The sequence below is a fragment of the Pangasianodon hypophthalmus genome, chromosome 17 (genome assembly GCF_027358585.1).
Source record: "Pangasianodon hypophthalmus isolate fPanHyp1 chromosome 17, fPanHyp1.pri, whole genome shotgun sequence".
NCBI lineage: Eukaryota > Metazoa > Chordata > Actinopteri > Siluriformes > Pangasiidae > Pangasianodon > Pangasianodon hypophthalmus.
This window is the reverse complement of record NC_069726.1, coordinates 8,412,930-8,440,604: the sequence shown is the minus strand read 5'-3', so window position 1 is coordinate 8,440,604 and position 27,675 is coordinate 8,412,930. Positions and strand designations below refer to the sequence as shown.

Genomic DNA, 27,675 nt, shown 5'->3' with positions numbered 1-27,675 from the left:
TCCAAGTAATAAGATTTTTATTACATAATCATTACAATATTTTTAAATAGCACAGATTTAAATGAATGTAATCTGGGCAAATTTTCTGTCAGCATGTTCCATTAGTTTCACGGTAGAGCTGGTTGTCCAAATGCATCCATAGTTTCCATTACAAGTGCCAGGTGATCTAAAAACGAGCCTACTGATACACGAAGACTGCGAGCCTCAACAGCATTCCATTTTCTGAAAATGCATCAGGAAGTTTCTGGTCACATGCAATAATATCCACATAAGACTACAAGTTATACATGAGTTAGCTTAACTGCATTTACAGATAAATAACCAGATGTGTTAGGACTGAAACAGAGTGACCTCCAAAATTATTGGCACCCTTCATAAAAAATTATCAAAAAATAAACATTACACACGATAATTTAAGATTTCACTCAAACATGACAAACTATAGATCTTTATCTTAAACAATTAGAACTACTATAATAATTGTATTTTCACTCCAATATTTGTGCCAAAAGTACTGACAACCCTAAGGAATATGCTAATAATTTTATATTTTATAATCCTGATTACCCACAGTAAAATAAGGCAGTGGGTCATTAATCCTTTGAGGCTATCTTGTGGCTGGTGGTTGTAAAGGTTGAGGGTATCAGGAAATTGCCAGTACCAGGATACTTCAGCACAAAATGTGTTTGCCTCTACCATGATGTTCAGATTTGGCTATACACAGAGCATTCAGAAAGCTTGTGTTCTCCTTCCTTGTGTTGCTTACCTTAGTGCAGCTTTTGACAGCACTCATCAGGCTAGTCTCCTCAGTAGACTAGAAAATGTTGTAAGCATTAAGGGAACAGCCCTCTCCTGGCTCAGGTCTTATTTGACTGATCGTTATGAGTTTATAGATGTAAATGGTGACTTTTCTACCCATGCTAAGGTGAAGTTTGGTGTTCCACAAGGCTCTGTTTTAGGTCCACTGCTCTTTTCTTTACATATGCTACCTCTGGGCAAAATTATTCGTAAACATGGTATTAGCTTCCACTGTTATGCTGATGACACACAGTTGTATGTTTCAGCAAAGCCAGATGACAGACACCAGCTTAATAAAGTTGAGGAATGTGTAAAGGACATTAGACACTGGATGATTTTTAACTTTCTTTTACTTAATTCTGACAAGACCAAAGTACTTGTATTAGGAGCACATCAGCTAGAAGTAAGCTTTCTGATTACATAATATCTCTGGATGGCCTTTCTGTTTCATGTGCAGCAGTAAAAGACTTTGTTGTGATTATTGGCTCCAGTCTTTCATTTGAAGCTCATATGGATAATAGTACTAGAATAGCTTTCTTTCATTTCAGGAATATTGCTAAGATAAATATAATGTCACTACATAATGCAGAAAAATTTGTTCATGCTTTTGCTACCTCTAGGTTGGATTGTTGTAGTGCCTTGCTGTCTGGATGTTCCAGTAGATGTATAAACAAGCTCCAGTTAGTCCAGAATGCAGCAGCGAGAGTCCTTACTAGAACCAGAAGATATGACCCTATCACCCCTGTATTATCCATGCTGCATTGGCTCCCAATCAAATTTTGTATTGATTATAAAATACTACTGTTGATCTATAAAGCACTGAATGGTCTCGTGCTGTAGTATCTGAACGAAATTCTGTTTTTTTTTTTTTTATAATCCGCCATGCCTACTTCGATCAAAAGGTTCAAGCCATTTGTTGATACCTTGAATAGTGAAGGCTACAGCAGGGGGAAGAGCTTTCTCTTACAAAGCCTCACAGTTATGGAACAGCCTTCCAATTAGTGTTCAGGGCTTAGACACTGTCTCAGTGTTTGAGTCTAGTCTGAAAAAATATTTGTTTAGTCAAGCCTTTTGTGAGTAATTTTTTTCTTTCTTAGGTAAAGGAGCAGGTCTGGAGGGTTCACAGGCACAGAGTGCTGTGGTGAACTGGGATGTCTGGATGCTGACACACACACACTCTCACGTGTTCATTCAGGTTTGTTGATGGTGGAGTGGCTGGCCGCTTTATATCCCAGGGCACCCTCATGTCTGTGTTGCCTTCTGGCTCTCCCTTTTAGTTATGCTGTCATAGCTAGTCTTGCTGGAGTCCCTGCTTGCACTCTGCACACAAAGTACATTGTCCTTTATGGGACAAAAGCTTACCTAACAATCTCTCCCTCTCTCTCTGTTGAGCTACACATGCTACTCCTGAGATACCAGTGATCCTGACCCCTTCTGGACTCCGGCACTGCAGAATCCATCCTGATGCCTTACTTCTGGTTGGAGTTCTCATCGGTTGAGATTGCTTGCTGCTGCTGGGGGTGGAGGGACCACATGGACGGACCAGAGATCATTGGGATTGCTGGGGATGGTGCCATTTGGGGGCCATGGAGATGGCTTGGGGAGTTTTACTGTGATGGCTTGGGACTGTGATTGCAGTGGTGGCTTTGGGGCTGTGGTTGCCGCGAGTGTACTCAGGTGTCCATCAGTGGATAGGTTCAACAAACGAGACTTCATGCGTAAACTGTAATGAATTTACTCGTTGCACAATTGTACTATTTGTCCACATAGTATACAGTTATAGAAGGGATTTATTTATAGTTGCACTATCCGTTATCACCCAGATGAGGATGGGTTCCCTTTTTGAGTCTTTTTCCTCTCAAGGTTTCTTCCTCATATCGTCTCAGGGAGTTTTTCCTTGCCACTCTGGCTTGCTCATTAGGGACAAATTCAGATATTTACAATTTATTTTGATTTAATTTGAATGTATTTATTTCTGTAAACCTGTTAAAAGGGCTATACAAATAAAATTTAATTGAACTGAATACAGCAAAAACATTACAATTGGCCTTGCCATTCCAATACTTTCAGAGGGGACTGCATATATAAAAATAAGTATAATCTTACCTTCATAGTTCTGTATGTACACAGTTTGTACCCTTTCAGCTTACTAGAAGGGGCTTTGCAAGTATTCTTACATATCTGACGAACATCACTAATATTCATCATCAGAAGCGCTTGCAGGCACTGACTATGAAATACCACCACTAGGAGTGTAGTGAAAGACCCGGAAACACAATACTTAAAAACAGTAGTGTTTGGGCAATGAGCCCCTAAACCAAGGGTTTTTCTCTTTTCACTATTTCCACTGTGTAGTGCTCCAGTTATGCAGGAGCTACAACCATTGCCACCTGGGCCTGGCCATTCTCAACTTGCCCAACTTCAGCAGTGACAGGCCAGGGGGATATTGGCGATATTGTTATTGGGGGCCCCCCAAACCTCAGATTTTTTTGTTGAAAACCCAGCTTTCTTTATCTTTCTCTCCTTTATTACTTTTTTTGAGACAAAGGAACTACTCATCATCATAATATACATTACCTGAACTGTTTTCATTAGGTTAAATATTTTTCCTTGTGTGTCCAATAGGTTCCAATCATCTGATAAGGACCTACCCTTTCCATTTTGATTTAATGTTGACATGTTTCTGAATTTGTGGTGTTTCTGGTTTTGATGTTGTTTCCTAATTTGCTCTTTTATTTCATGAATAAAAAAATTGAGATTTGTGAATAAAACTACATGATGTCCCTGTATGCCTGAGCTTAAAATATCAGCCATCACATATGATATGTTCATATATTCATTTCTGCTCATTTTTCTTAAGGGTGCCAATAATTCTGGAGGGCTTAATATACTTTGTATTTCATAGTTTTATAGTCAGCAGAAGCACAGTGGGCATGAAAAAAAGAGGCAAATGAAAATCTACAGGATTAGCCAGGGCCATGGGAAGGTGTTTTACACTGGGGCTGCTGGCATTTTAAGCAGCATACATGTGGAGTGAGCTATGATGTCACACTCAAATAATAGTCAAATAATTTTTTTTCTTTTAACAGAGATTTTGAATTAATTGCACCACAGTGCAATTTAAGTCTCAAATCAGAAGATTAATTTCCTATAGCAGCATGTATTTGAAATACTCCTCTGTCCTGAAGACTGTAGTCTCCAGACATTCCATAACATTAAATGTAACTATAAACAATTAAAAAGCAGTGTTCATTAATAAATTAAAAATTATCATTGACAAAATGCTGTGGTATAAGAAGAATGATATCTCTGATATACAAACTCAAAAACTTCTCAAAATACTCAACTTTAAAGTTTGTTTAGCCTATTTCTTTATTTGTTTGTCTATATTATTATTATTTTAGCAGTTACAGCTGTCCTTGCAGTTAAAGGAATCTTGAAAGTCAGGGGTGCTGCAGCACCCTCAGCACCCCAACTTCCCATGCCCTTGGGTACAGCTTCCTACAATTTTCAGTCCCAAGAAGACACTTTATAGACAATCAAGCAACACTCATTCTCTTCAACAGTAAAAAAAGAAATTGTGACATATTAATATTCAGGAATCCTTTTTGAAATGCATGCTTCAAGTCTCTGTTTGTCTGAGAAAAATAATTAAAAATAATGCCTGAGCTATGAGTTACTTCTACCTGAAATTTTGATTCTGTATTTACAACTTACACAGATAGTGCATTAGCTGAAGCACTCAGAGTTCTTATGGTACCCCCTGTCCCTGGCTCACGATCAGGGGACAAGGACTGGAGTGCAATGGACACCTCCCTCTGTGAAGGAAAGGGAACTTCTATAGTTCTGGCATACTGTAAAGGAAAAGTAATTCTTATATTATATGATTATAGATATCAAGGCTATGCTGTAAACATGGTGGCAGTTAATAATGTGAGAATATAGACCATAACAATCCCAGTCCTGGTTCTAGTTAAGATAGTTATGGTTACTTTACTCACAAATACCTTAAGCTTCCAAGAAAATTCTCATTTAAATATATTAGGGATTAAGATTTCTACAAAATATGATTAAATAAATCACCACAAGACTTAAACTCAATATTTGAAAACTTTCCCAGAAAACGATGTACCTGCTTAAACTTGAGATTCATTCAACAATTTCAAAATCTTTATGCACTGAAACAGGTGTAATAGAAGAGGGGGGAAAAACCCTGATGATAAGCTACTGAAATGTAGTCTCGTTGTACACACTGTTGTTACAATTGACCTCCTGGGATTTAACAGAATTTTTTTCATTTAAAAAAATGACGCTAAAAAGAGTGGAGGCTAATTGATTTAAACATTTCTTTCAAAAACTTTAGGACAATGTCAAATAATGTAGTCTTCCTATCTATACTATGAACCCTATTTTTTCCATTTTTGCTCTTGCAGATATTTTACAAGTAAACTATATGGCCAAAGGTATGAACACACCTGACCATAACACCCCCAAACTGTTGCCACAAAGTTGGAAACACACAACTGACTAGAAGATGAAAGGTGTAACATTAAGATGTAAGTAGCCTAGCCCAAACCTGTTCCAGGATGACAATGTCCCTGTGCACAAAGCAAGGTCGATGAAGACATGGTTTACCAAGTTTGGTGTGGAAGAACTTGAGTGGCCTGCACAGAACTGTGACCTCAACCCCACTGAACACTTTTGAGATGAATTGAAATGCTGACTGCATGTGAGGCCTTCTCGTACGACATCAGCATTAGTTCCATCACTAATACGCTCATGGCTGAATGGGCAGAAATCCCTGCAGCCATACTCCAAATTCTAGTGGAAAGCCTCCCCAGGAGATTATTATAAGAGCAGTGGTTTAAAATGGATTATTATTAGAGCAGTGGTTATTATAAGAGCAAAGGGAGACTAAATCTATAATGGGATGTTCAGCAAGCACATATGGATGCGATTGGTCGGGTGTCTACATACTTTTGGCAATATAGTGTATCGTTCCTGGCCTATTAAAAAAACTTTTCTCATGCTACTTTGGCCAAGAAGTCAGTAGTTTGCATGATATCTCGATGTGTTGAACTTGAAATGTAATTGAACTTAAATGGATCTTTTGAAGTCTGCTTGGGCACAGGGGCATTTAACGCTGGAACAGGTTTGGGCTAGGCCCCTAAGTTCGCTAAAGCATACAAAGACATTCCACACAATTGTCTTCTCAAACTTTGTGGCAACAGTTTGAGGTGGAAGGCCCACCCATATGAATGGGATGGTCAGCTGTTCATGTACCTTTGGCCATATAGTGTACACAAATATGACCGTAACTGTGTGATATAAGGTCCCCTCTATGGCCAACTCTTGTTTTTGTTATACACTGAAGACATCTGTGTTTGAGATCAAAACATGAATATGAGACAATAGACCAGAATTTCAGGTTTCATTTCTTCATATTTACCACCTAGATGTGTTAATTTTCAAGTGATCAGAAATACTGGAATATATTTTTAATCACTTGAAAATTAAGTGATCAAAATCACTTAACAAACAACCCCCAAAACAAACAACTAAAAGAAGCTGTGGTACAAGCCTAGAAAAGCATCACAAAAGAAGAATGCAACAGTTTGGTAATGTCAGTGGGTCACCAGCTTGTTGCAGTTATTGCAAGCAAGTGATATGCAACCAGATATTTGGTGTCATTTACTTTAAGACTATTTGTCCCAATACTTCGCTCACCTAAAAATTGGGTGGTCTGCCACCAAGGGTGCCATGTTCTAAGTGGTGTAACACATCTAGATGAAAATATCAGCAAATGAAACCTGAAATTCTGATCTTTCATATCATTCATCTTTTGATCTCAAACCCAAATGTCTTCAGTATATAGCAAAAACAATACAATTGGCTTTGCCATTCCAATATATTTTGAGGGGATGGTATGTGTGCCTCAGTCACTGAACCTGAACCACTTTGGCAAAAAAAATCAGTTATTCTCTCTAGTGTGTAATTTATTAATAATAAACTGTTTCTGACTCTCTGTTTTCTGATGTACCTTCTTATCTGTGGGCAAAAGATAAAAATGAATTTGCTCAGATGAGGAATGTGAAACCTCTTGAAGTTATGCCCAAATCCTCTTTTTGACCTTTCCATGCTCAATATTCTGTCTAAAGAGGCGAACAAGGACTTGATAACATCCACGCATCTTTATTGAAGTGTGGTGCTTTCATTCATTGTGATTCCTCATCTCTGAATTCTCTTAGCCATAAAAAAAAAAGAAAAAGAATTTCATTTGATCCAGGGCCTACACTTTGTTTACATTAAAGGCAAATAGTACTATAGCTTCAAGGTTATTGTGACACACATAGTATATTTTTTACTGAACACAGTTTGGAATTGTTCCAGCCGCCTCAGGGCAGTATGCTGATCGTTGACGGCAACGTCGAAGAGCAGTAAAACACTGACACCATATCTCTACTCTATTTTCAAACAGAAAATGGCAAAAAATGTTCAAAACTCAAAACTCAAATTTTCAAATGGTTACAACTTGTTCAACACCAAGTGAAATCTAGGTCATATTCTGAATGCTCATGGGTGCACCCTAGATCCATCTTGCATTTTGAGCATTTTGTCCTTACCTAAGCCCATCACACCGGCTCAGGTAATGACTCTTTTGGGTAATTTGGATGATTCTTATAGTGTCCCACTTGACTGTCTGATGGTACTTTTGCTACTAGTTTCAAATGAATACCTGACATTTCAGATTTTCCTGACCCTATTGAAACATAGGAAGGACTATGTTTCAAAAGTGGGGTTAATTCAGTACAAAAATACTTTTTTTTTTTTTATTATTTATTATTGGTGTGCAGCAGGTTTTTTGAGTTTTGCTGTACAATTTTGTTTAAAGTGTACAGTTTGCAAGTCAATGAATATAGGAAAATCTAACCCCCTTCTTTCAACCTGCCCCAGCTGCACCATTTGATCACCTGATGATGAACATCACTCAAATAATGCCATGTCAAGGTTTTAGTTATTGTTTAGTGACTGTGGACATGTTTACATGTCTAAATAACCTGAATGTTTCCCTTGCAGGACCGGATGCTCAGACCATTGCAAAATGCCTTCTTCTTTTAGACCGATACAGTCGCTGTTCAGACAATAATACATTCAGTTGACCCATCGAGATAACTATAACGATGACACCTTTCCTGATCTAATTCTGTCCACCTGGCAACACCTTCTGATTGACCATTGTAACTGGTACCATTTCTAAACTAACACAAACAAACTGAGTAAGAGACAGTTGAAGAGATATGGATCTAGACTAATATTGACTGTAGTGTACAGATTTATGGTTATTTCCCTTCACTTAAATCATTCTATTCTATTCTGGTCAACAGGTAGCTTTATAGAATCCATGACTAATGAGCAGAACACCACACTGATCGTAGTTTCCATGCGGCACATGGATGGCAAGTTTTAAGTACTGTGGAGCATGAAACTAAACTGTGGAATGGTGTTTCCCATTACACTCACAGTTTTATATTATAGTCCTTTTGATTTATGTATTAGTCATTTTGTGTTGATTCAACTTTTGGTGTCATTTTTTGATGCTGTAGATGTTAATTTGCTGTTTACCTTATTATTAGGGTTGATTTTAGGATCAAAGTGGGGAAATATAGAATAATAATTAAATGTGAATTATAATTTCATTTATGATTATAAAATGCACTATGCAAAGTACAAACACTTGACCTTTTACATAAGTCAGTCTTTCCCTGTCTTCCTGCTCTTAGAGATGGACCAAAAGCTCCAGCCTCGACTGTACAATAAGCCATGTCACTGGCGCCAGGGTTTTCTAAAAACACTGACATAGTGGACACACATATTCTCAGAGATAAACACATCCTGCAGCTGGGCAGGGTAGAAGATGGTACGTTAGGAGTAACCAATGGGCACAGAGTTCTTTGTTTGAATGTAATCAAACAAAGAGTGGGATGTCTCATTCATGTCCTATATATAAGATGTTTATAGAATCTGTTATTGGATATTGCAATAAAGGAATCACTTGATGAAGAAAAGAGTCTCTGTTTTAAAGTGCATTACCACCACAGTTGCCACCTGCAAAACAGTCTGTATAAGCAAATCACCTGCAAATCACTTTGTATAAGCATATCGCTTCCAATTTCTGATAATATGATTAATATGTGAACCCATCATTTGCAATATCTTCAAAACTGTAGTGTCAAATTACTCATAAGTGTTTGTTCATCAATAATTTTCAAAAACATGCTGATATTTATTTGGTTACCATTTATATGGATTATGTCCATGGCTCTCTTTTCATTCATTGCATGGCAGAACTTAATTTACTCAAACAGCTATAACACATGATGTATTAAGGGGATTTGCACAAAATATGAAAGGCATATTCAGGACTAGATTCTGAGGGTGTCTGCTAAGGTTGGGGTGTGGACACCCTTACAGGGTGGGATTAAATTCAGATATCTGTATCTCAGGAACCGTAAGTCTGGTCAAGTTTAGCAACCCTAGCAACTCCCTAGCAACACATTAGCAACATTAGTTAATTAATTTCGAATCAGCTTAAGTTGCTGAACAAATGGCCTCACATTTGTCTCAAGAATATTGTGGTATAACATGGAGTACATCGTTGTCTCAATGACTGCATGTTTCCCAGGTCCTGTGGCTGCAAAACAATCCCAAATCATCAATTCAGTTCAATTTTATTTGTATAGTGCTTTTAACAATGGTCACTGTCAAAAAGCAGCTGTACAGAAATATATAAATTTTGGATATAAATTTTTAATTTATAAATTGATCCCTAATGAGCAAGCCAGAGGCAACGGTGGCAAGGAAAATCTTCCTGAGACGATATGGGGAAGAAAATTTGAGAGGAACCTGACTTAAAAGGGAACACATCCTTATCTGGGTGATACCGGATAGTGCAATTGTAAATAATTTCCCTTCTATAACAGTATACTATAGTCAAAAATTGCAATTGTGCAACCAGGAACTTATAAGCTTATGTGCAACTTATGAATATGAGCATCAGAGTCATTTATGAATTCATTATAGTTTTAACTTGAGGTCTATTTTGTTGAAATTATCAATTATCCAATGATGGCATACTTGACAGTTGACATGAGGTGTTTGTGGTGATATGCTGTGTTTGGTTTTCGCTAAACATGGCGCTGTGCATGATAAACAAACAACACCTTTGTCTCATCAGTCCAAAGGATATTGTTCCAGAACCTTTGTGGTTCAGATACAATTTTGCAAACCCAATTCTTGCTGCCATATTCTTTTTGGAGAGAAGGGACTTTTTCCTTGCCACCCGTCCATGAAAGCCATACTTGTTTAGTCCTATGAGTCTCCTGTTTGACTGTGCTGTCATGAACATAAACATGTAATGTGCTTACAGAGGCCTGTAGGTCACATGATGCAGCTTGTGGGTTTTTCTTTTTATCTCTGAGCATTAAACAGTCTGACCTTGGAATGAATTTGCTGGGATGCCCACTCCTGGGAAGATTGGCAAGTGTCTTGAAGGCCCTCCTTTTGTACACAATCCTTCTCTCTGTAGAATGGTGAATTTCAAATTGTTTAGAGATGACCTCATAACCCTTCCCAGATTGATGAGCAGCAATAATTGCTTCTTTGTTGTCATGGCTGATGTCCTTTCTTCTTGGCATGATGTAGACACACACCTGAGTGCTCCAGAACACCAAACTGCCAAAAGTTCTGCTTGTATAGAGGTACTTTTTGATGACTAACTAATCTTGTGCATTTCTTCAATTGCTCTCTTAATGACTGTGGAATTAGGAAGGTCGTACATATTTTTTTTCCCCCAACTGGTTTCTGAATGTTGGTTTATTTTTTAGGAAAAAAATAACTACATATTGAGATCTGTTGTGTTTTTTTTGTTGTCACCTGAGGTTATATGATTGTTTGAAGTTGGTGAGGACTACCCCATTGGTATTTATCCTATTTATTCTATTTATTTTATGTTCCCTGACACATAAAAGACAGAATTGAAGGAGGGTGTACTTTCTTTTCCCTATGATTGTATACTGTATATACGTCCTTTGTCAACTGTATCTAGAGATATTTATGTTTTTACATCATTCATGTTTGGTTAAAAATCTGTCAAATGCTGAAATACACTCTCAATTGCTGTTTGGCACTTTCGCCATTAAATTCATTTGGTTTATGGATGGACAATCACTAGACTGAGCATGCATTCCACCTACAGAAGATGAAACTGAAGGGAGAAATCCCCCAAAAAACAAAAAATAACTGAAACAAGCTGTGCTACACACCTGGAAAAGCATCACAAAAGAAGAATGCAAAAGTGCTCATGACATGCAGATGACATCACAAAAATACCCATAACGCAATTCTTCTCACTGTGATATGTCACATATGCTGCAGTAGTTTTGATTACACTCAGTATAATGGGTGATGTACACGTGGTGCGCACATAACATCATTAGCATACCCATAATGCAATTCTCCTCATTGAGCCAAGAGTTTTAATGTATCATGTGTCTATGTTGCAGTTGTTTTGTGATTCCACTTATTTTGGGGGTTAATCTGCATGTGATGTGCACATGGCATCACTAAAATACCCATAACACAATTCTCCTCAGTCAGCCAAGTGTTTTGATATGTCACATGTTTTGTGGCGACGTGATGCCATGTAGCCCATGTTGTAACCCTGTCTTACTACTTATTTCTCAATGAGTGTGTGGGGGAAATTTGATCTGGAATTTCATGACACACATGTGGGAATGGCGAGAAAATTAATCGCACACACCTCCTGCGAATTCAGAGCAATTTGAGGTATGATCTATGGCTGTGGGTGACATGGTACGGGACTAGGTAGGTGCCGAAGATTTTCTATGGAGTAAATCTAAACAGTGTTTGCCTGTTTGCTTCTCTAGACTCATTTTACATTAGTTCCGTTCAATTAAATTTTTAAATTTATGAATTTATCCCTACAAGAGTTTATTAGTGTGTATTAAGAATCCTGACGAGAAATTCCATGCAACATGCACATGGGATCAATTCCCAAATGTGACTCCTGATTCTCTGGACCAAGCCAAACACTTGGACACGTCATTCATGTCTGTGTCATTGATGGTGTGGGAGTTAGAGGGGGTCAAAAAATTTCCCATTATTGTCTAAGTGGCTGGAACAACGCCATTTTCTGGACATTTCCGGCAAAAACTCTGAAACATGATGTGTATATGCCAGGTCTATTCCCTAAGATGTACAAGAGGATATGGGATACAAGCATGTCAGCCGAACGATGTCCAAGCTGTGACACCCGTGTTTTATTCCCCATTCATTCTTTATGGGCCTAAAGCCGCCGTTTTTGGCCACTTGCATGAAAAATGCACGTGGGAACGCTGAGAAAAGTAATAGTACACGTTTCCCAATGGGGTTGCACATTTTGAGGTATGTTTCCTTTTGGTGGGCAAAAACTGAGAGACTAGTTGTGCACCGAAAAAGTGTTCGGAAACTATAACAATAACTAGAATTTACATTTTCTGAAAAAAATGTGAGTGGTGCTTACCCGTGCAAAATTCAACATCAACATGCAGCTGCACATGCCAGTCAGTAGGGGAAGCTACATGTGTGTACATGTTTGTAGAAACATCACAAATTTGACCTACATCAGTAGTTGTAACAATTGTACTTAACTTGAGTTTTTAATATAATACTCTTTATGACAGCGAAACCCGTGTTTTATTCCCCATTCATTCTCTATGGGCCGAAAACATCATTGGGGGAGCTACACGTGTGTATGCGTTTGTTGAATCATAACTAATTTGACCTATATTGGTAGCTGTAATGATTGTATTTAAATTTGATTTTTAATATAATAGGCTTAATGGCAGTTCGAATACCCATAATGCAATTCTTCTTACTGAGCCGAGCGTTTGATATGTCACATGTCTATGTTGTGGTAATTATGTGATTCTACTTATTTGGGAGTTAACGTGCATGTGTTGTCACTATAATACTCATAATGCAATTCTCCTCATTAAGCCAAGCGTTTTGATTTGTCACATGTCTATGTTGCGGTAGTTTTGTGATCCAACTTATTTTGGGGGTTGAAGTGCACGTCGCCCATATCGCAGTTCTCCTCATTGAGCCAAGCGTTTTGATACGTCACATGTCATTGCTGTAATGTTGCTGTAATTTTGTGATTCCACTTAAAAAAAAAAGTGTCTGGTGTAATAATAACAATAACGATAACAATAATACATACATACATACATACATACATACAGTCAGGTCCATAAATATTGGGACAGTGACACAGTTTTGGTAATCTTGCCTCTGTACACCACCACAGTGGATTTGAAATGAAGCAGTCAAGATGTGACTGAAGTGTAGACTTTCAGCTTTAATTCAAGGGGTTTAACAAAAATATTGCATTAACTGTTTAGGAATTACATTTTTTACAGAGTTTCTCCATTTTCACAGGCTCAAAAGTAATGGGACAAACTAATATATTCATAAATATTAGGATTATTTTTATTACTTGGAGGTAAATCCTTTGCAGTCAATGACTACCTGAAGTCTGGACCCCACGGACATTACCAAATGCTGAGTTTCCTCCCTTGAGATGATTTGCCAGGTCTTTACTGCAGCCATCTTCAGTTGCTGCTTGTTTGTGGGTCATTCTGCCTTCAGATTTGTCTTCAGTAAGTGAAAAGCAGCTCAGTTGGGTTGAGGTCAGGTGACTGACTCGGCCATTTTAGAACATTTAATTTCCAAGCTCTTGGGCTGCTTTCACAGTATGTTTTGGGTTGTTATCCATCTGTACTGTGAAGCGCTGTCCTATCAGTTTTGCAGCATTTGACTGAATCTGAGCAGAAAGTATAGCTCTGTACACTTCAGAATTCATCCTGCTACTTCTATCAACAGTCACATTATCAATAAACCCCAGTGACCCAGTTCCATTGGCAGCAAAACATGCCCATGCCATAACACTGCCTCCACATGTTTGACGAATGATGTGGTATGCTTTGGATCATGAGCCCTTCCTTTCCTTCTCCATACTTTTCTCTTCCCATCATTCTGGTACAAGTTACTCTTGCATCAGAACTGGTCAGGCTTTTTTTAGAGGTTTTTTAGCAAAGTCTACTCTGGCCTTTGTGTTCTTGAGTGTTACCAGCGGATTGCATCTTGAGGTAAACCGTCTGTATTTACATTCATGAAGGTGGCTCTTGATTGTAGACTTTGACAATGATAGGCCTACCTCCTCCAGAGTGTTCCTGACTTGGCTAGATGTTGTGAAGGGGTTGTTCTTCAATAAGAAAAGAATTCTGCAATCATCCACTTTAGTTGTTTTCTGTGGTCTCCCGGGCCTTTTGGTGTTGCTGAGCTCGCCAGTGCATTCCTTCTTTTTAAGAATGTACCAAATTGTTGATTTGGCCCTCCTAAAGTTTCTGCTATCTCTCTGATAGGTCTGTTTTGGTTTTTCAGCCTAATGATGGCCTCCTTCACTTGCATCAACACCTCTTTGGACGGCATATTGAGAGTTCCCATGAACAGCTACCAAATGCAAATTCAACACTTGGAATCAGCTCCAGACCTTTTATCTCCTTAATTTATCATGATATAAGGAGGAAACAGGCCACAGCTGGCCGTGAAACTGCTTATCAGTCAATTGTCCCATTACTTTTGAGCATGTGAAAATGGAGGAACTCTGTAAAAAATGGCTGTAATTCCTAAACGGTTAATGCAATATTTTTGTTAAACCCCTTGAATTAAAGCTGAAAGTCTATGCTTCAGTCACATCTTGACTGCTTCATTTCAAATCCACTGTGGTGGTGTACAGAGGCAAAATTACCAAAACTGTGTCACTGTCCCAATATTTATGGACCTGACTGTAAATATAGGCAATTATATTAGTGATGCTTGCATTGCATAGCAAGTATCACTAATAAATATAGTTGCAAGCAGCAATTATGGGGCCAAGCACCACAGAGGCAAAGTAAGGTGCTAAGCAAGCATCAGAGCATGGTCATGAATTTACATATCAAGTTTCAGTGCAATAGGCAGTAGTGTTGCCCTGATAATGATCTATGTGAAAATTTGGGGAAGACTGGATAAATGGCCTAGGAGACAGAAAAGTAGGTTTTTGACATGACTCAAAGTACTGAGACGGTGCTAGTTAAAGTGGTAAATGTCTCCGATCAGGGTTGTGTCTCCTTGCTTGTTTTGCTTGACCTAAGTGCAGCATTTGACACCACAGATCCTTTTTTTTTTTTTTTTGGATAGACTAGCTCCGATCTTATTTGACTGATTGCTATTAGTTTGTAGATGTAAGTGGTGAGTCCTATATGCATACTAATTTAACATTTTAGTGATCCACAAGACTCTGTTCTTTGGCCCACTGCTCTTTTCTCTATATATTCTACCTCTGGGTAAAAATTATTCGTAAACATGGTATTAGCTTCCACTGTTATGCTGATGACACACAGTTATATGTTTCAGCAAAGCCAGATGAGAGACACCTGCTTTATAAAGTTGGGGAATGTATAAGGGACATTAGACACTAGATGCTGAGAAACATCCTCCTAATGAATTCTGACAAGACAGACTAGGACTACAGGCAGCTAGAAGCAAGCTTCTGTTTACATAGTAGGATTTTGTAGTCTCTGGATGGTCTTTCAGTTGCATCCTCTGCAGCAGTAAAAGACCCTGGTGTGATTATTAACTCCAGTTTCTCATTTGAAGCTCATGTAGATAATATTACTAGGATAGTCTAATTTAATCTCAGAAATATTGCTAAGATAAAAAATATAATGTTACTACATTATTCAAAAAACTAGTTCATACGTTTGTTACTTCTAGGTTGGATTATTGTAATGCCTTGCTGTCCAGATACTCCAGTAGGTGCATAAACAAGCTCCACTGCCAGAATGCAGCAGCCGGAGTCCTTACTAGAGTCAGAAGATATGACCACATCTTATCTACACGGCATTGGCTCCCAGTAAAATTTCACACTGATTATAAAATACTATTCTTGACTTACAAAGCATTGAATGGCCTCGTGCCAAAACACCTGAGTAATCTTTTGGTCTTTTATGACCCATCATGTCTGCTTTGATCAAACGGTGCAGACTCTTTGTTGGCAACTCGATTAATAAAGGCTACAGCAGTGGGCAGAGCTTTCCCATCCAAAGCCCCACAGATATGGAACAGGCTTTAAATATAAAAATTAATTTTGGGATTGCATAAGTGAATGCTTCAGGGGTTACGTGGGACAAATATTGAAGGTCTTATTAATGATTTGTATTGTTTTATGTGTCATGTTCTGTTGTAGTGTCCCTGTGCTAAAGCTTTCAAACACATGGTGTCATCCGCTTTTAGGAGTGATATTAAGCTATTGCCTTTGCTCACAGAGAATGAAGCTGAAGAAACTGATCAGTTTCCAGATATCTTTCCATTCCCAAGTGATTATGATCCTGTAGAGGACCACCATTAGAAATCAGTATTAGGGGATGTGAAGTTTCATGCTGTGAAGAATGACGCTCCACCAAACCCTAGTACCCTATATAAAAAAAATTATTAAAAATTAATGATCAAATGAGCGAACGTGTGGAAATAAAATATGCATTTATCTACATGGGCATTAAATGAAGATCAATAATCGTATCACAATCATAAAATAATCATTTGTATGAAAGTTGTTCTAAGTTGGTAACTAACACCCTTTTGGGTGTATAAGTGGACTTCTGTGTGTTTTGACATGGAAGGGTGTTGACTAGGAATGGACTTAGTTATGTGTGTGGAAAGATGCTAAGTGATGGGTTGCAAGCTTTTACAACTGTCTCTACAACCAGTATATAAACTGTTCAGTATATAAACTGATGGGCCTCTGCACATGTAACTGATTGGATTATGAACATAGCAGCCATGTTTTTTAAGTAATTCAGTGATGATTAAAAATCCAGTTACACATTTGCAGAACAATGCAGCAACTCCACTAGACTTTTGCTTCCTGATAAACAGCTATTTGAACTTAACTCCACCCCTTATCAATGACCATGCCCCACCCTTTGCAGACATACTGAAGAGCATGTACTGAACATCTTTCTAGTTCTTTCTAGTTCAAATCCATACATAAATTACAGTTATCTGACTAAACCAGCTCTGCCTCCAGCTGAAAACCTAGGATGAGTATGCAAAAGTAGGTTTTGCATATTATGCTAATTATATTAAAATTGGATTGGGTGGAGCTAAATGTTTCTGCAGGTGATCTGTGGAGTCCAAGCACTCTTCACGAATACAGCCCCCTGCAACCAGTTCTTGCCAAGTTATATAGAACAATAAAGAGACCATACATGAACATTGCATTTGAACTTAAAATCTTGTCCTGTACATGGCTTTTAAGTTTCGTGAGAATCCACACAAGCAATCATGAGTTACAGCTGTTTGAGTCCATTAGGTTACGCCTCGTTACAACTGATTTACTTACGATGGCCATATTATTTAAAAATGTCCATTTATTTTTGATCATTGTTGAGGGTCACACTCTGCATTTTTTACAGATTTTAGCTTGACACAAAATCTTTGAAGATAAACATATCCATCATTTTTGTCTTAGCTCAGGGATAGCTGTGTGAAGTGGCTGCTGAAAACTGATTGGCTGAAGGTGGCCATGTTTTTGAAGAATTCTGTGATTAAAAATTAAAAAAGTAGAGCAATGTAGCACACTAAATTTCAGCTCAATCGGACTTTTGGTTCCTGAGAACAAATTTATATGACTTAACTCTACCCCATTGATGACCCCAACGTATTGCAGACATCCTCAGAATATCGCAGAAGTTTAGTTCATATCCATATCACCAATCATGAGTGATTTACTCAAATAGATGCATGAAACAATTACAGTTATTTGAGCAAACTCAAAATGTTAAATTTGTTGGTTGCTGTGTGGCATTAAAGGTAGAAAAAGATCTAACATGGTTCATCTTGGTTTCATTATTTACATAGCAAAAACCTGCAATTTTAACAGAAGTGTGTAGACTTCCTATATTCACTCTAGCTAACAAGTAATGTAAGTCTTGGCCATCCAATATGTTATTCAGATATTCTGGACAGTTGTAGCAGTTACCAGATTCCATTTTCATGGAGACATACAGGTATGCTGTCCCTTTGTATTATTTTATTCAGATACAGACTGATAGATTTTTCCGATGTCATCACTGAATGGGTAAGGTTGCTTATAAAACACTCTATTTACAGTATTTTTTTAAATATTTGTTCTGGCGCATGCCTGTTACTGTGAAAGTAAAAACAATAAGTAACTGATAAAAATGCAACTGAAGTAAAATTGAGCTGAACAAATTACAACTGTATACACTGCATTTGACTGGATAAATACAAAAATTATGCTCATTATTTGTCACTACATTCAGCATTTATCATTCATAACTCAAAATATAAAATTAACATGCAGATAGTCACAGAAAGGCAGAAGTATTCTATAATAAAAAAAATGAAAAGTATGTAATTAAGAAAAAATTAATAAATCTAACAGAAATTATTTCATCATCATGTAACACTTTACTTAATTGTTTTGTTAACTCCAGGTAGGACCTGCATTACTTTGTAATAACATTTAGCATAGGTAATTTTATTTATTTTTTTTTTTTTACTTCTACCTTGTTCAACATTTGGCCTGAATTTAGGTTTATATTTAAAATCACTGTCTTGCATCAGTCACAAGTCTGTTCTGTGCACTGTTCAATTAACATTCATGGCCTAGAACATGCTTGATAAACATGGCTGTTTATCATTTCTTTTAAAATTCACTAGCAGCTCAATTTTTTTCTTTACATGCATTTTTATGAAATTCATTTCATCATTAATTAATTCATTCATTAATTATTTTTTGTTACTTTCACCTCTCATAGTCTGGATTACTGAGTCATAGACTGAGTGGTCTCTTTGCATGTTCTCTTCTCTGTTTTAACTAGCTAGTTAACATTAACCAGCTAGTTCACTACTGCTGGCTCTGTGCTCTGTACCCATGTTGTGGAACAGATCACACAATGCAAGTTCTGCTACACTGCGGTACCAGGGTTTGGGATGGGATTGTGAGTACTGGGAGGAAAATGCCAGAACAGAGCCTTTAAAAGAGCTTTTTCAAGCATTGCTATGCTCATCACACATAGCCAAAACTAATTTTTGGCATGTGTACTTTGTTCTCTGATCCATGTTTTTTGTTCTCTCTGCACAAAAAATATCAAACATGTCTTGGACTATACACCAGATTTGGAGGGAAAAGGAAAAATTGTGTTAAACTAATAGGACTATAATTAGTAGATGCCGTGGTAAACGGAACTGTTTATAAGCCAGCTTTCATCCTTCCAAAATGATAGGATTTTCATGAATAGTAAATTTCTTTTGTAAATGCTCCTGCACTCAATTTATGAGTAAATCCATCCATATATCAAGCTTGATAACTGAGACACTTTGTGGGTAAAATTAGACAGTGTAGCAACATAATGCTATAACGTGCATCACCTAAAATGAACAGCTAACATCACTTTTAAAAGATGGATAATATTTAGAATAAGATATGCCATTTTATTTTGATTTATAACCCTATTTTATGTTATCGCAAAATAAAAGTTCATAAAACTTCTTGTGCTTAGCATGAAATATGAGATTTTATTTGTGTATAAACACTGGTTTCACATTAGCATTTTGTAAACAATATACTTTATTGATACTCTATTTTTGTGTATTACTTTAATGGAATAAAAAATATTATTCTTTTTTTTATGTTTCATCTGTGCTTTTAATATCTGTGAATGTAAATATGATTTTTTTTCCCTGCAACTCCCAAAATTAAAAATATAAAAATGAGCTAAATATGTAATACAGTAAACACAACAACATAAAATTTAGATTGTACATTTGTGTACTGCGCACATAATAATGTACAAGAGTGTACGTAATACATCGCCAGTTTTAAGTGCATACTGAACCACCCTTATAGCTACCTTTAGTTTATGTACGTCGAGTCATGTGCGAAACAGGTTTCAAAACTTCGATTCAGTTAAAGAGCCACTGACTCATTTTGCTCGAACGGTTCGAACAAACCGGATCATAACTAGTTGTTAGCTAACTACGAATCTGTTAGCGAGTACGAATCTGCCGTGCCATACAAAATCACAAAACATAATAATATTGAAAGGATACAATTCGAACTGGTTGTCAGACATACCAGCTCTCACGCAGGACGCCATATTTAAGTATATAATCCTCGTTGTCGTCCTTCAGGCGATTCTTCTTCTTCTACTGGAGTTGGATTGCGATTGGCAAACAACAGTTACTGCCACTTACTGGAGGGGAGTGTCTTATTTGAGTTTTACTGGCCACCTACTGTGCTGGAGTACGGCGAGGATGAAGTCTTTAAAATATATTGTTTCCCTATATTCTATGCTTAATGCCACTATTCTTAATGATTTTCAAAATTGTTTTAATAATTTTACCATTACCTGATCTGGTATTCTATAAATTATCTACTGTGTATTCTGAACATCCTTCCACTTTTAATTCTCTTATAAATTTAATTCTTTCTTGTTCATATTTGCTAAAATTTAATAAAACATGTTCGGCAGTTTCCTTTTCCTGACAAATGTCACATAAATGCCCATTATGTGAAGTATTGAGTAAGTTTGGTATGACCCATTCTTAACCAAGCTATCATCACATCATCATTTAAATTATGAATCATATTATTTTGTCTCTATTTTGAGTGGAATGTCTTCCTTTTATCTCCCGATCTCATACAATGCTCTTTCCTTCTGAGTTTGAGAGACTAATACTTGTGTCTATGTTTTCTTTTTTGACAGCTTGTTTGGCTAGTTTGTAAATTCTATCATTACCGTTAATGCCTGTATAAGTGGAAACCTAAATGTATATGACCTTGGTATCTTGTTTCCTTATTCTGAGTGTATTAACGTTATTTCATAAAGGAAATCCTGACAATTACTGGTCATACCTGACATGAGACTGCACAAGGCAGAGAATGAATCACTACATACTAGAACTTTGTTTGGTTTGTTTTGCTCAACCCATTCTAAAGCCATCAAGATGGCATATAACTCAACAGTATATACACTTAGGTAATTTGAAGTCTGTCTACATATCTCACTGTCTATAAAACTCACTCACCAAATCTGTACTTTTATTTCTTGACTTGATTTGAAGTAGTTCCAAATCTACCACCAGAGTTTCTAGCATCCACACAGGGGTAACAGGCCATACTATAGTTGAGAAAAACTCCTTTCCATGCACTCCCAAGTCTCTTTCTGCTGCATCCCCTGTCCAGACAAAACTCTTTTGGTTGGATGATTATCTCCGTGCCCCCTCAAATTTATCCAGTAAGTTACAAGCAGCTGTTTCTGTTTCTATTTTCTTAACTATGTGTCCTACATTTCTCCCTATTTCCCACAAAGCCCCATCATCCGCAAAGTGATCTTACCATATCCATTTGAATATTAGAAATATATCATTTATCATCACATAAAATAAAGTGGGACTTACAACACTTGCCTGAGGTGTTCCATTCTCTACTACATGTTTGTAGACATGCAATGTCAAGGCTATAGGTCTGTAGTTTGTTGGCTTACTGGTATCCTTCCCAGGTTTCCTTATCGGGATAATTATTGCTTCCTTCCAGCTCTCTGGTACTCTTCCTTCTTCCCACACTTTATTAAATATCAGCAACTTCAATTCATTTCAATTCAATTCAATTCAATTTTATTTGTATAGCACTTTTAACAACGAACATTGTCACAAATCAGCTTTAAAGAAATATATAAATTTAGTATATAAATTTTAAATTTATGAATTTATCCCTTTATGAGCAAGCCAGAGGTGGTGGCAAGGAAAAACTCCCTGAGACAATATGAGGAAGAAACCTTGAGAGAAACCAGACTCAAAAGGGAACCCATCCTCAACTGGATGACACCGGATAGTGTGATTATAAATAAATCCCTTCTAAAATGTATACTGTATGGTCAAAAAATGCAATTGTGTAACCATGAAAGTTCATAATAGTTTCCACATGAAGTCTATTGTAATGATGAGTCAACAGAGTGAGGATCCATTTGCAGCTTTTAATAAAAGGTAGACACAGTTGTACAGGCGTGGTCGAGCAACAGCAAACAGGGTAATCAGAGGCAAGACAAAGCAGAGCAATCAGACAGACGGATGATCGGGGCAGGCAGCAAACAATCCAGAAACGAGAGAAAACAGTCAGGGTCAAACATAGTAATCCAATAAAGAAGGTAGTAACACTCAGTAATGTCAGCCAGGGCAAAACAAGACTTCGCAAAGAGTGAGTGTGAGACAGGGGCTTAAGTAGTCCCGGTAACAAGCTGCAGGTGAGCTCGTAATCAGTGCTAGGCAAGGGGTGATGGGAAATGGAGTTTAGAGGGAAAAGTCAATACTCGGGTGATGGTGACCTCTGGTGACGATCAGGGGGAGCCACAGAGGCTGGATTCGTTACATCTATTTTGTTGAAGTTATTAATTAATCCATTCAAACAGATTCCTTCCTCTCTCTGCCGCAGTCCAGCCTCCAGCATGCTAGTTTCTGGCTACACACTCACACCAGCAACTTCACCAGGACTGTACTTGCCACTTGGAGATCCTACCTAGCTCTGTCTCCTAACCTCCTTCTCAGTGATTAACCTGTCCTGGTGGGGCATGTGAACTGGGATGTCTTTTTAAATTTTTATTTAAATTATTCTAATATACATGAAAGAATTTACCTTTTTTTTTAACCTATTAAACAACTTAGCTGTTGTAAGACACTGGAGTATATATATCAGATGCACCGTTCAGGTAACATGTTGTTTTCTCTGAGAAATAAACTCCTTTACTTTCTGCATTGTATCTTGGTCGGGCTGGGAAACATTGCACTGTTGTAATGCTCCACTGTTTCTGCACATTCTCATTGGCCTGCACTGTGTTTCCTTGTGCTGTACTTTGCTACTGAGTGGTGTATTTCAAAAGCTCAATCTTGATATCCTCATTTCCTGTCTCCTGGATACTTCTGAAGGTCTCATTGCCTCTACTAGTTCCTGAATTTCATAAAACTACTGTCCTGTCCTTTCCTCATCTCACTGCTTTTGCCACTGTTTCTTTACCTCTATCTTAATTAAAATTTCAAATAATGTTTTAGAGAGGCAGCTCTTCATATTAATCACTTATGTCACTGCAGCAGTTTTAGTTAGTTTTAATTAATTGCTCTGCCATCTCAATCCCACCCCCCATTCTTCTATGGGCTGGTATGAGCAAAAGACCCAGTCCTATACCAGCTAAAAAAATATGTCACACGGACATCCCCCAAACCAACACTGCAAACATTCTGTGGATAATTTTTTTGTAGGTTTGCCAAAAGGTTAAGGGGACGTTCTTATAGTTCTCAAGTCCAGCGGACTTCCTTGGGGATGTTTGCGGTACATTCAACTAACCTTCAGGGGACTTATCAGTGGTGTTTGTGGTACATCCAGGGGACTATTTACGGCTATCTCTTAAATGTTGCATTTTTGACCATACAACTGCCTAGGATATTGCTGTATTATAGTACTATATTATTTGCAGCATAAAAATAAACACATAACAAGTGATAGGATAGAAACACTGATTATATATTAACACACACATAAAACATGCACTTTTGGCTCCTGCTGTTGCTAATCATTTGTTTCATTTCAAATCCAATGTGCTGAAAGACAGAGCCAAAATAACCAGAAATTGTGTCATTGTTCAAATACAGTGACCTATCTGTGTAAATACCAAACCAACTTTACACCAGTAGGCTAGACCAACACCAACAAGAATGTTTATAAATGTTATTGTATGTATGACTATGTTCTTTCGATGCCAAAATCCAATAAATATAATGTCAAAAAAAAAACTTTTACAGATCGAAGTCTTACCATTGGTTGGCTGTGCGGCATTTGGATGAACCAATCGGTCTGAAAAGGGATCCAGATGTATCGCTTTCCAAAAGATACCAACAGGAGAAAAAAAATGGTGTCCCAAGTCAGCAGAAGCAACCTGACCATCACGAGAAACAGAAAACTGTGTGCAGCAAGTCATGTTTATACTGTGTATTTGGACAATTCACTTGTGGATCAAGGTTCAGTGTGTTTTACTGGCATATGACCATGACTGCAATGAAATAGTGATAATTATGGGGTAATATCTGGAATGTGTGTGGAAATTAAACTCATAAGCCACTCTGAAGGCACATTATGAGGGACAGCAATTCACAAAAACAAATATGGCAGCTGAAATTGAGAGCTGATGCTGTTGCAACCATATTTTTCACTGTTATTAGTCACAGGGAGCCATAAACATGAGAAGTTGTGTAGCTTAAAATAATCACTGTATTCAATCTAACAGCTGTTTAAAATATGACTTCAGTTTTGTGCTTATGCACAAGCAGCTGGCCTAAGAGACTGTTTTGAATGCAAAGGAGAATGAATATATTCCACATGCCTTGGGGGATTTCAGTAACAAGACTTCTCTCCCTAGATCTGGTCCCACGACATGTGTAGCCATTTTTCTATTTCTTCCACTGCATTAATACTATCCCATGACACACACACACACACACACACAAAATGAAGACCAGTAGCTGAAAGCAAAGATGTTTAAATGCCTCTCTAGCTCAAATTAATTGTATTACATATTTGCCAAAATGTGGAAGAGAGCTTGTCTGGGTTATTGTTGGTGGGGTATGGTATTTGTACCCCACTACTTTTACAAATATACAATTTTGGTATTTCTCTGAAGCCTATAAGTATAAATACAGCCGTCAGTTTATTAGGTACACCGAGCTAAAACTAATACAGTCTAACAGTCCTGCAATAAATCCTACCTTCATGAAGGTTATATGCATCCACATGCTGACCTATGGTAAGTAAACATTTTTTTACTTTTCTGTTTCTCAAAGGATATGTTCTTTTGCAGGCTGGTTGTGAAGGAGTCTCCGCGTCACTCTCTTCAGCCTCATCTGCTTCTCCGACCTCTCTTTTTGAGAATGACACATCATCTTCTCCCCATCCTGCTCCTTGCTCATCTTCCTGCTCTGGATCTGCATCGTTCGGCATCACTGTGTCCTCTGGTTCTGACTGTAGATGCCTACTGTCGTTTCGACTCTCCCTGTCAACCGGCACTCCAACCAGGCTTCTCCAATCATCTTCACCATCTGAGCTGTCACAGTGCATCTGATTTTGCTGTGTTGATGTTTTTCCAACCTTTTTCTTGTTCTCTTTTTCAGGTCTTCCAGGAAGGTGTTCCTTTTCTACAGGTAAGTAATCACACGGGAGCAACAGATTTCTGTGCAGTATCCTTGTTTTCCCTTTCCAATTTTCAAGTTGAACTTCATATACTGGACTATCCTGGTACTTCCTCTGAGTGACAATGTAAACTTGCTCTTCCCAGAATGGTCTTCTAGAAGTTACGGACTAGTACCCTATTAACAGGGAGCAATTCAGCTCCATGCACTTTCTTGTCATACAGAGCTTTTCCTCTTTCCTTCTCTCTGTGCGACACTCTTGAGGCCAAGTTATAAGCTTCCATCATTCTCTTCCTCCAGCCCTCAGCATAGTCATGGTAAGAGGAGCCATGGTCTTTCGCTGGAACACCAAACATGATATCAATGGGCAACCTGGGCATATGACCAAAGAGGAGGTAATAGGGTGCAAACCCCGTCGCCTCATTTCTTGTACAGTTGTACGTATTCACAGCCTTTGCAAGTGATGTCTTCCAGTCGGCTTTGGCGGTCTCGGGCAAGGTCCTCAGCATTGCGAGCAAAGTTCGGTTAAACCACTCAACTTGCCCATTTCCCTGTGGGTGATACAGTGTTGTATGGAAGCCTTGCACACCACTGTACTCTTGCAACTTTGCAAACAGCTTGTTGTCGAATTCCTTGCCTTGATCATGGTGCAGCTTCGTAGGGAACGCAAATTTCAAAACAAAGTCTTGAGCGAACCGTGTAAAGTGGTCCATCACAACTAAAATGTATTCATAACCTCCTTTACATATCTCCAGATGTAAGAAATCAATGGAGACCAGCTCAAATGGATAAGTGGTGGTGATATTGGTCAGAGGAGCTCGGGTCACCCTGTTTGGACGCTTGCTTCTCAGACAACTGCAAACACGTGTGACATAGTGTTCCACTGCTCTTTGCATGTGGGGCCAATAAAATCGATCCCTGATCAAGTTCAACACTCGTTCTGCCCCTAGATGGCCCATGTCCTGATGTAACTCCTTATAAACAAGCTGGTGATATTTTTTTGGCAGGACCAGCTGATGACGGGTTGCTGTTTTACGGAACAAGAGACCATGCTCATCCAAGTATAGTCTGGCCTTTTCCCTCATCAGTCCTCGAGCCTCTTTGCCCTGGCTCCTGTTTATGTGCCGTGATTTCGATTTGAGACACATCAAGACTTCTCTGATCTCAGGGTCATCTTCTTGGGCTTTTCTCAGAACTTCCTTGGGGATCTCTGCAACTGATGTGAGCAGCTCCTCCTCCTGTTCTCCCGCCAGCACTGACTTAATGGTAAGTGGACACAACCACGGGCCTCTCTCCACATTTTGTACCATCACTGACTGAGTTATACTAACCATGACATCAGGGTGTATTTCTTCCGAGCAGGTTTCCAGGTACTGTTCCATTGACAGCGGCATGTGTGAGAGGACGTCAGCATCCCTGTTCGACTTTCCGGGACGGTACTTGATGGTAAATCGAAAATCAGCAAGTTCGGCTACCCATCTATATGTAGTGGCATTTAGCTTAACTGTTGACATCACATAGGTAAGAGGATTATTATCTGTGTACACAGTAAATGATGGCGCATGGAAAACATAATCTCTAAACCTCTCACATATGGCCCACTTCATGGCCAAAAACTCCAACTTTCCCGAATGGAGATGGTAGTTTTTCTCAGGACGGGTCAGGGCTCTGGATCCGTATGCTATCACTACTAACTTGCCTCCCTGTCTTTGATATAGCACTGCGCCGAGGCCTTCCTGTGACGCGTCACAGTGGAGTACAAAGGGTTCATTTAGATCTGGATACCCCAGCACGGGTGGATTGGATAAACAGTCAATCAACTCACAGAGGACCTTTTGATGCTCATCTGTCCACGTGACTGGATGTGACGATGCAAGCTGTCCCTGGCGACTTTTCCCCTTGCCCTTCCGCTTCAGCGGTACTCTTTCTTTTGGTGTTGTCGTTTCAGTGAGCAGCACATAAAGAGGGGCGGCCTTGCAGGAAAAGTTCTCAACGTACGACCGGTAGTAAGAGAGAAATCCTAATAACTTTCTCACCTCGCCAACTGTCTTAGGGGTCCTCTCCTTCAGTGCTTGGACTGGAGTGATGTCAGCCGGGTCCATTAGTTTAACACCATATTTCTGGTAACACTGCAACACCTTTCTAAGGTCCTGAAGATGATTATCAAATGTTTTTGAATGGACTAGGTTATCGTCTAAATAAGGTTGACATACCTCATCACACAGTTCTCTCAGACACTCCTCCATACTCCTTTGAAAGTCGGCAGGTGCATTTGACAATCCGAACGGGGCTCTCACCCATTCATATAATCCCCACGGTGATATGAACACAGTGAGAGGTCGGCTGGATTTCTCTACAAACCCCTGGTGATAGGCTTTGCCTTGATCGAGGACTGAAAACCAGGCGCTGCCCACCAAGCTGTCAAGCATGTCCTGTATACGGGGGATGGGGTGTCTATCTGGAATGGATGTCTTATTTAACTCCTGGTAGTCGCAACAGAGGCGGAGGGTTCCATCT

At 38.4% G+C, this 27,675-nt stretch overlaps 1 protein-coding gene across 2 annotated transcripts; it reads right to left on the bottom strand.

Moving 5' to 3' along the window:
- LOC113544929 (EKC/KEOPS complex subunit LAGE3) lies at window positions 1-23,947 on the bottom strand. Of its 2 annotated transcripts, none has more exons than XM_026944007.3 (3): window positions 23,792-23,947; window positions 4,516-4,652; window positions 1-222 (listed from the first exon to the last, which is right to left on the bottom strand). In XM_026944007.3, exons 1-3 carry the CDS (start codon window positions 23,918-23,920, stop codon window positions 108-110), a joined length of 381 nt encoding a protein of 126 aa, XP_026799808.1. In that variant the 5' UTR covers window positions 23,921-23,947; the 3' UTR covers window positions 1-107. The 2 variants fall into 2 exon arrangements, with proteins under 2 accessions (XP_026799808.1, XP_053097027.1); XM_053241052.1 differs by lacking the exon at window positions 23,792-23,947 and adding an exon at window positions 20,038-20,172 and having other exon boundaries at window positions 4,516-4,644.
- Window positions 23,948-27,675: the final 3,728 nt, after the last annotated feature.

Excerpts from the sequence above, each read along its gene's own strand:
- LOC113544929 (XM_026944007.3), bottom strand. The coding sequence starts at position 23,920 with ATGGTCAGGTTGCTTCTGCTGACTTGGGACACCATTTTTTTTCTCCTG. Across the intron at positions 4,653-23,791 it reads TGCCGCACAGCCAACCAATG|TATGCCAGAACTATAGAAGT; the intron begins GTAAGACTTCGA and ends TTTCCTTTACAG. Across the intron at positions 223-4,515 it reads TCAGCTAATGCACTATCTGT|AAAATGGAATGCTGTTGAGG; the intron begins GTAAGTTGTAAA and ends ATGCATTTTCAG.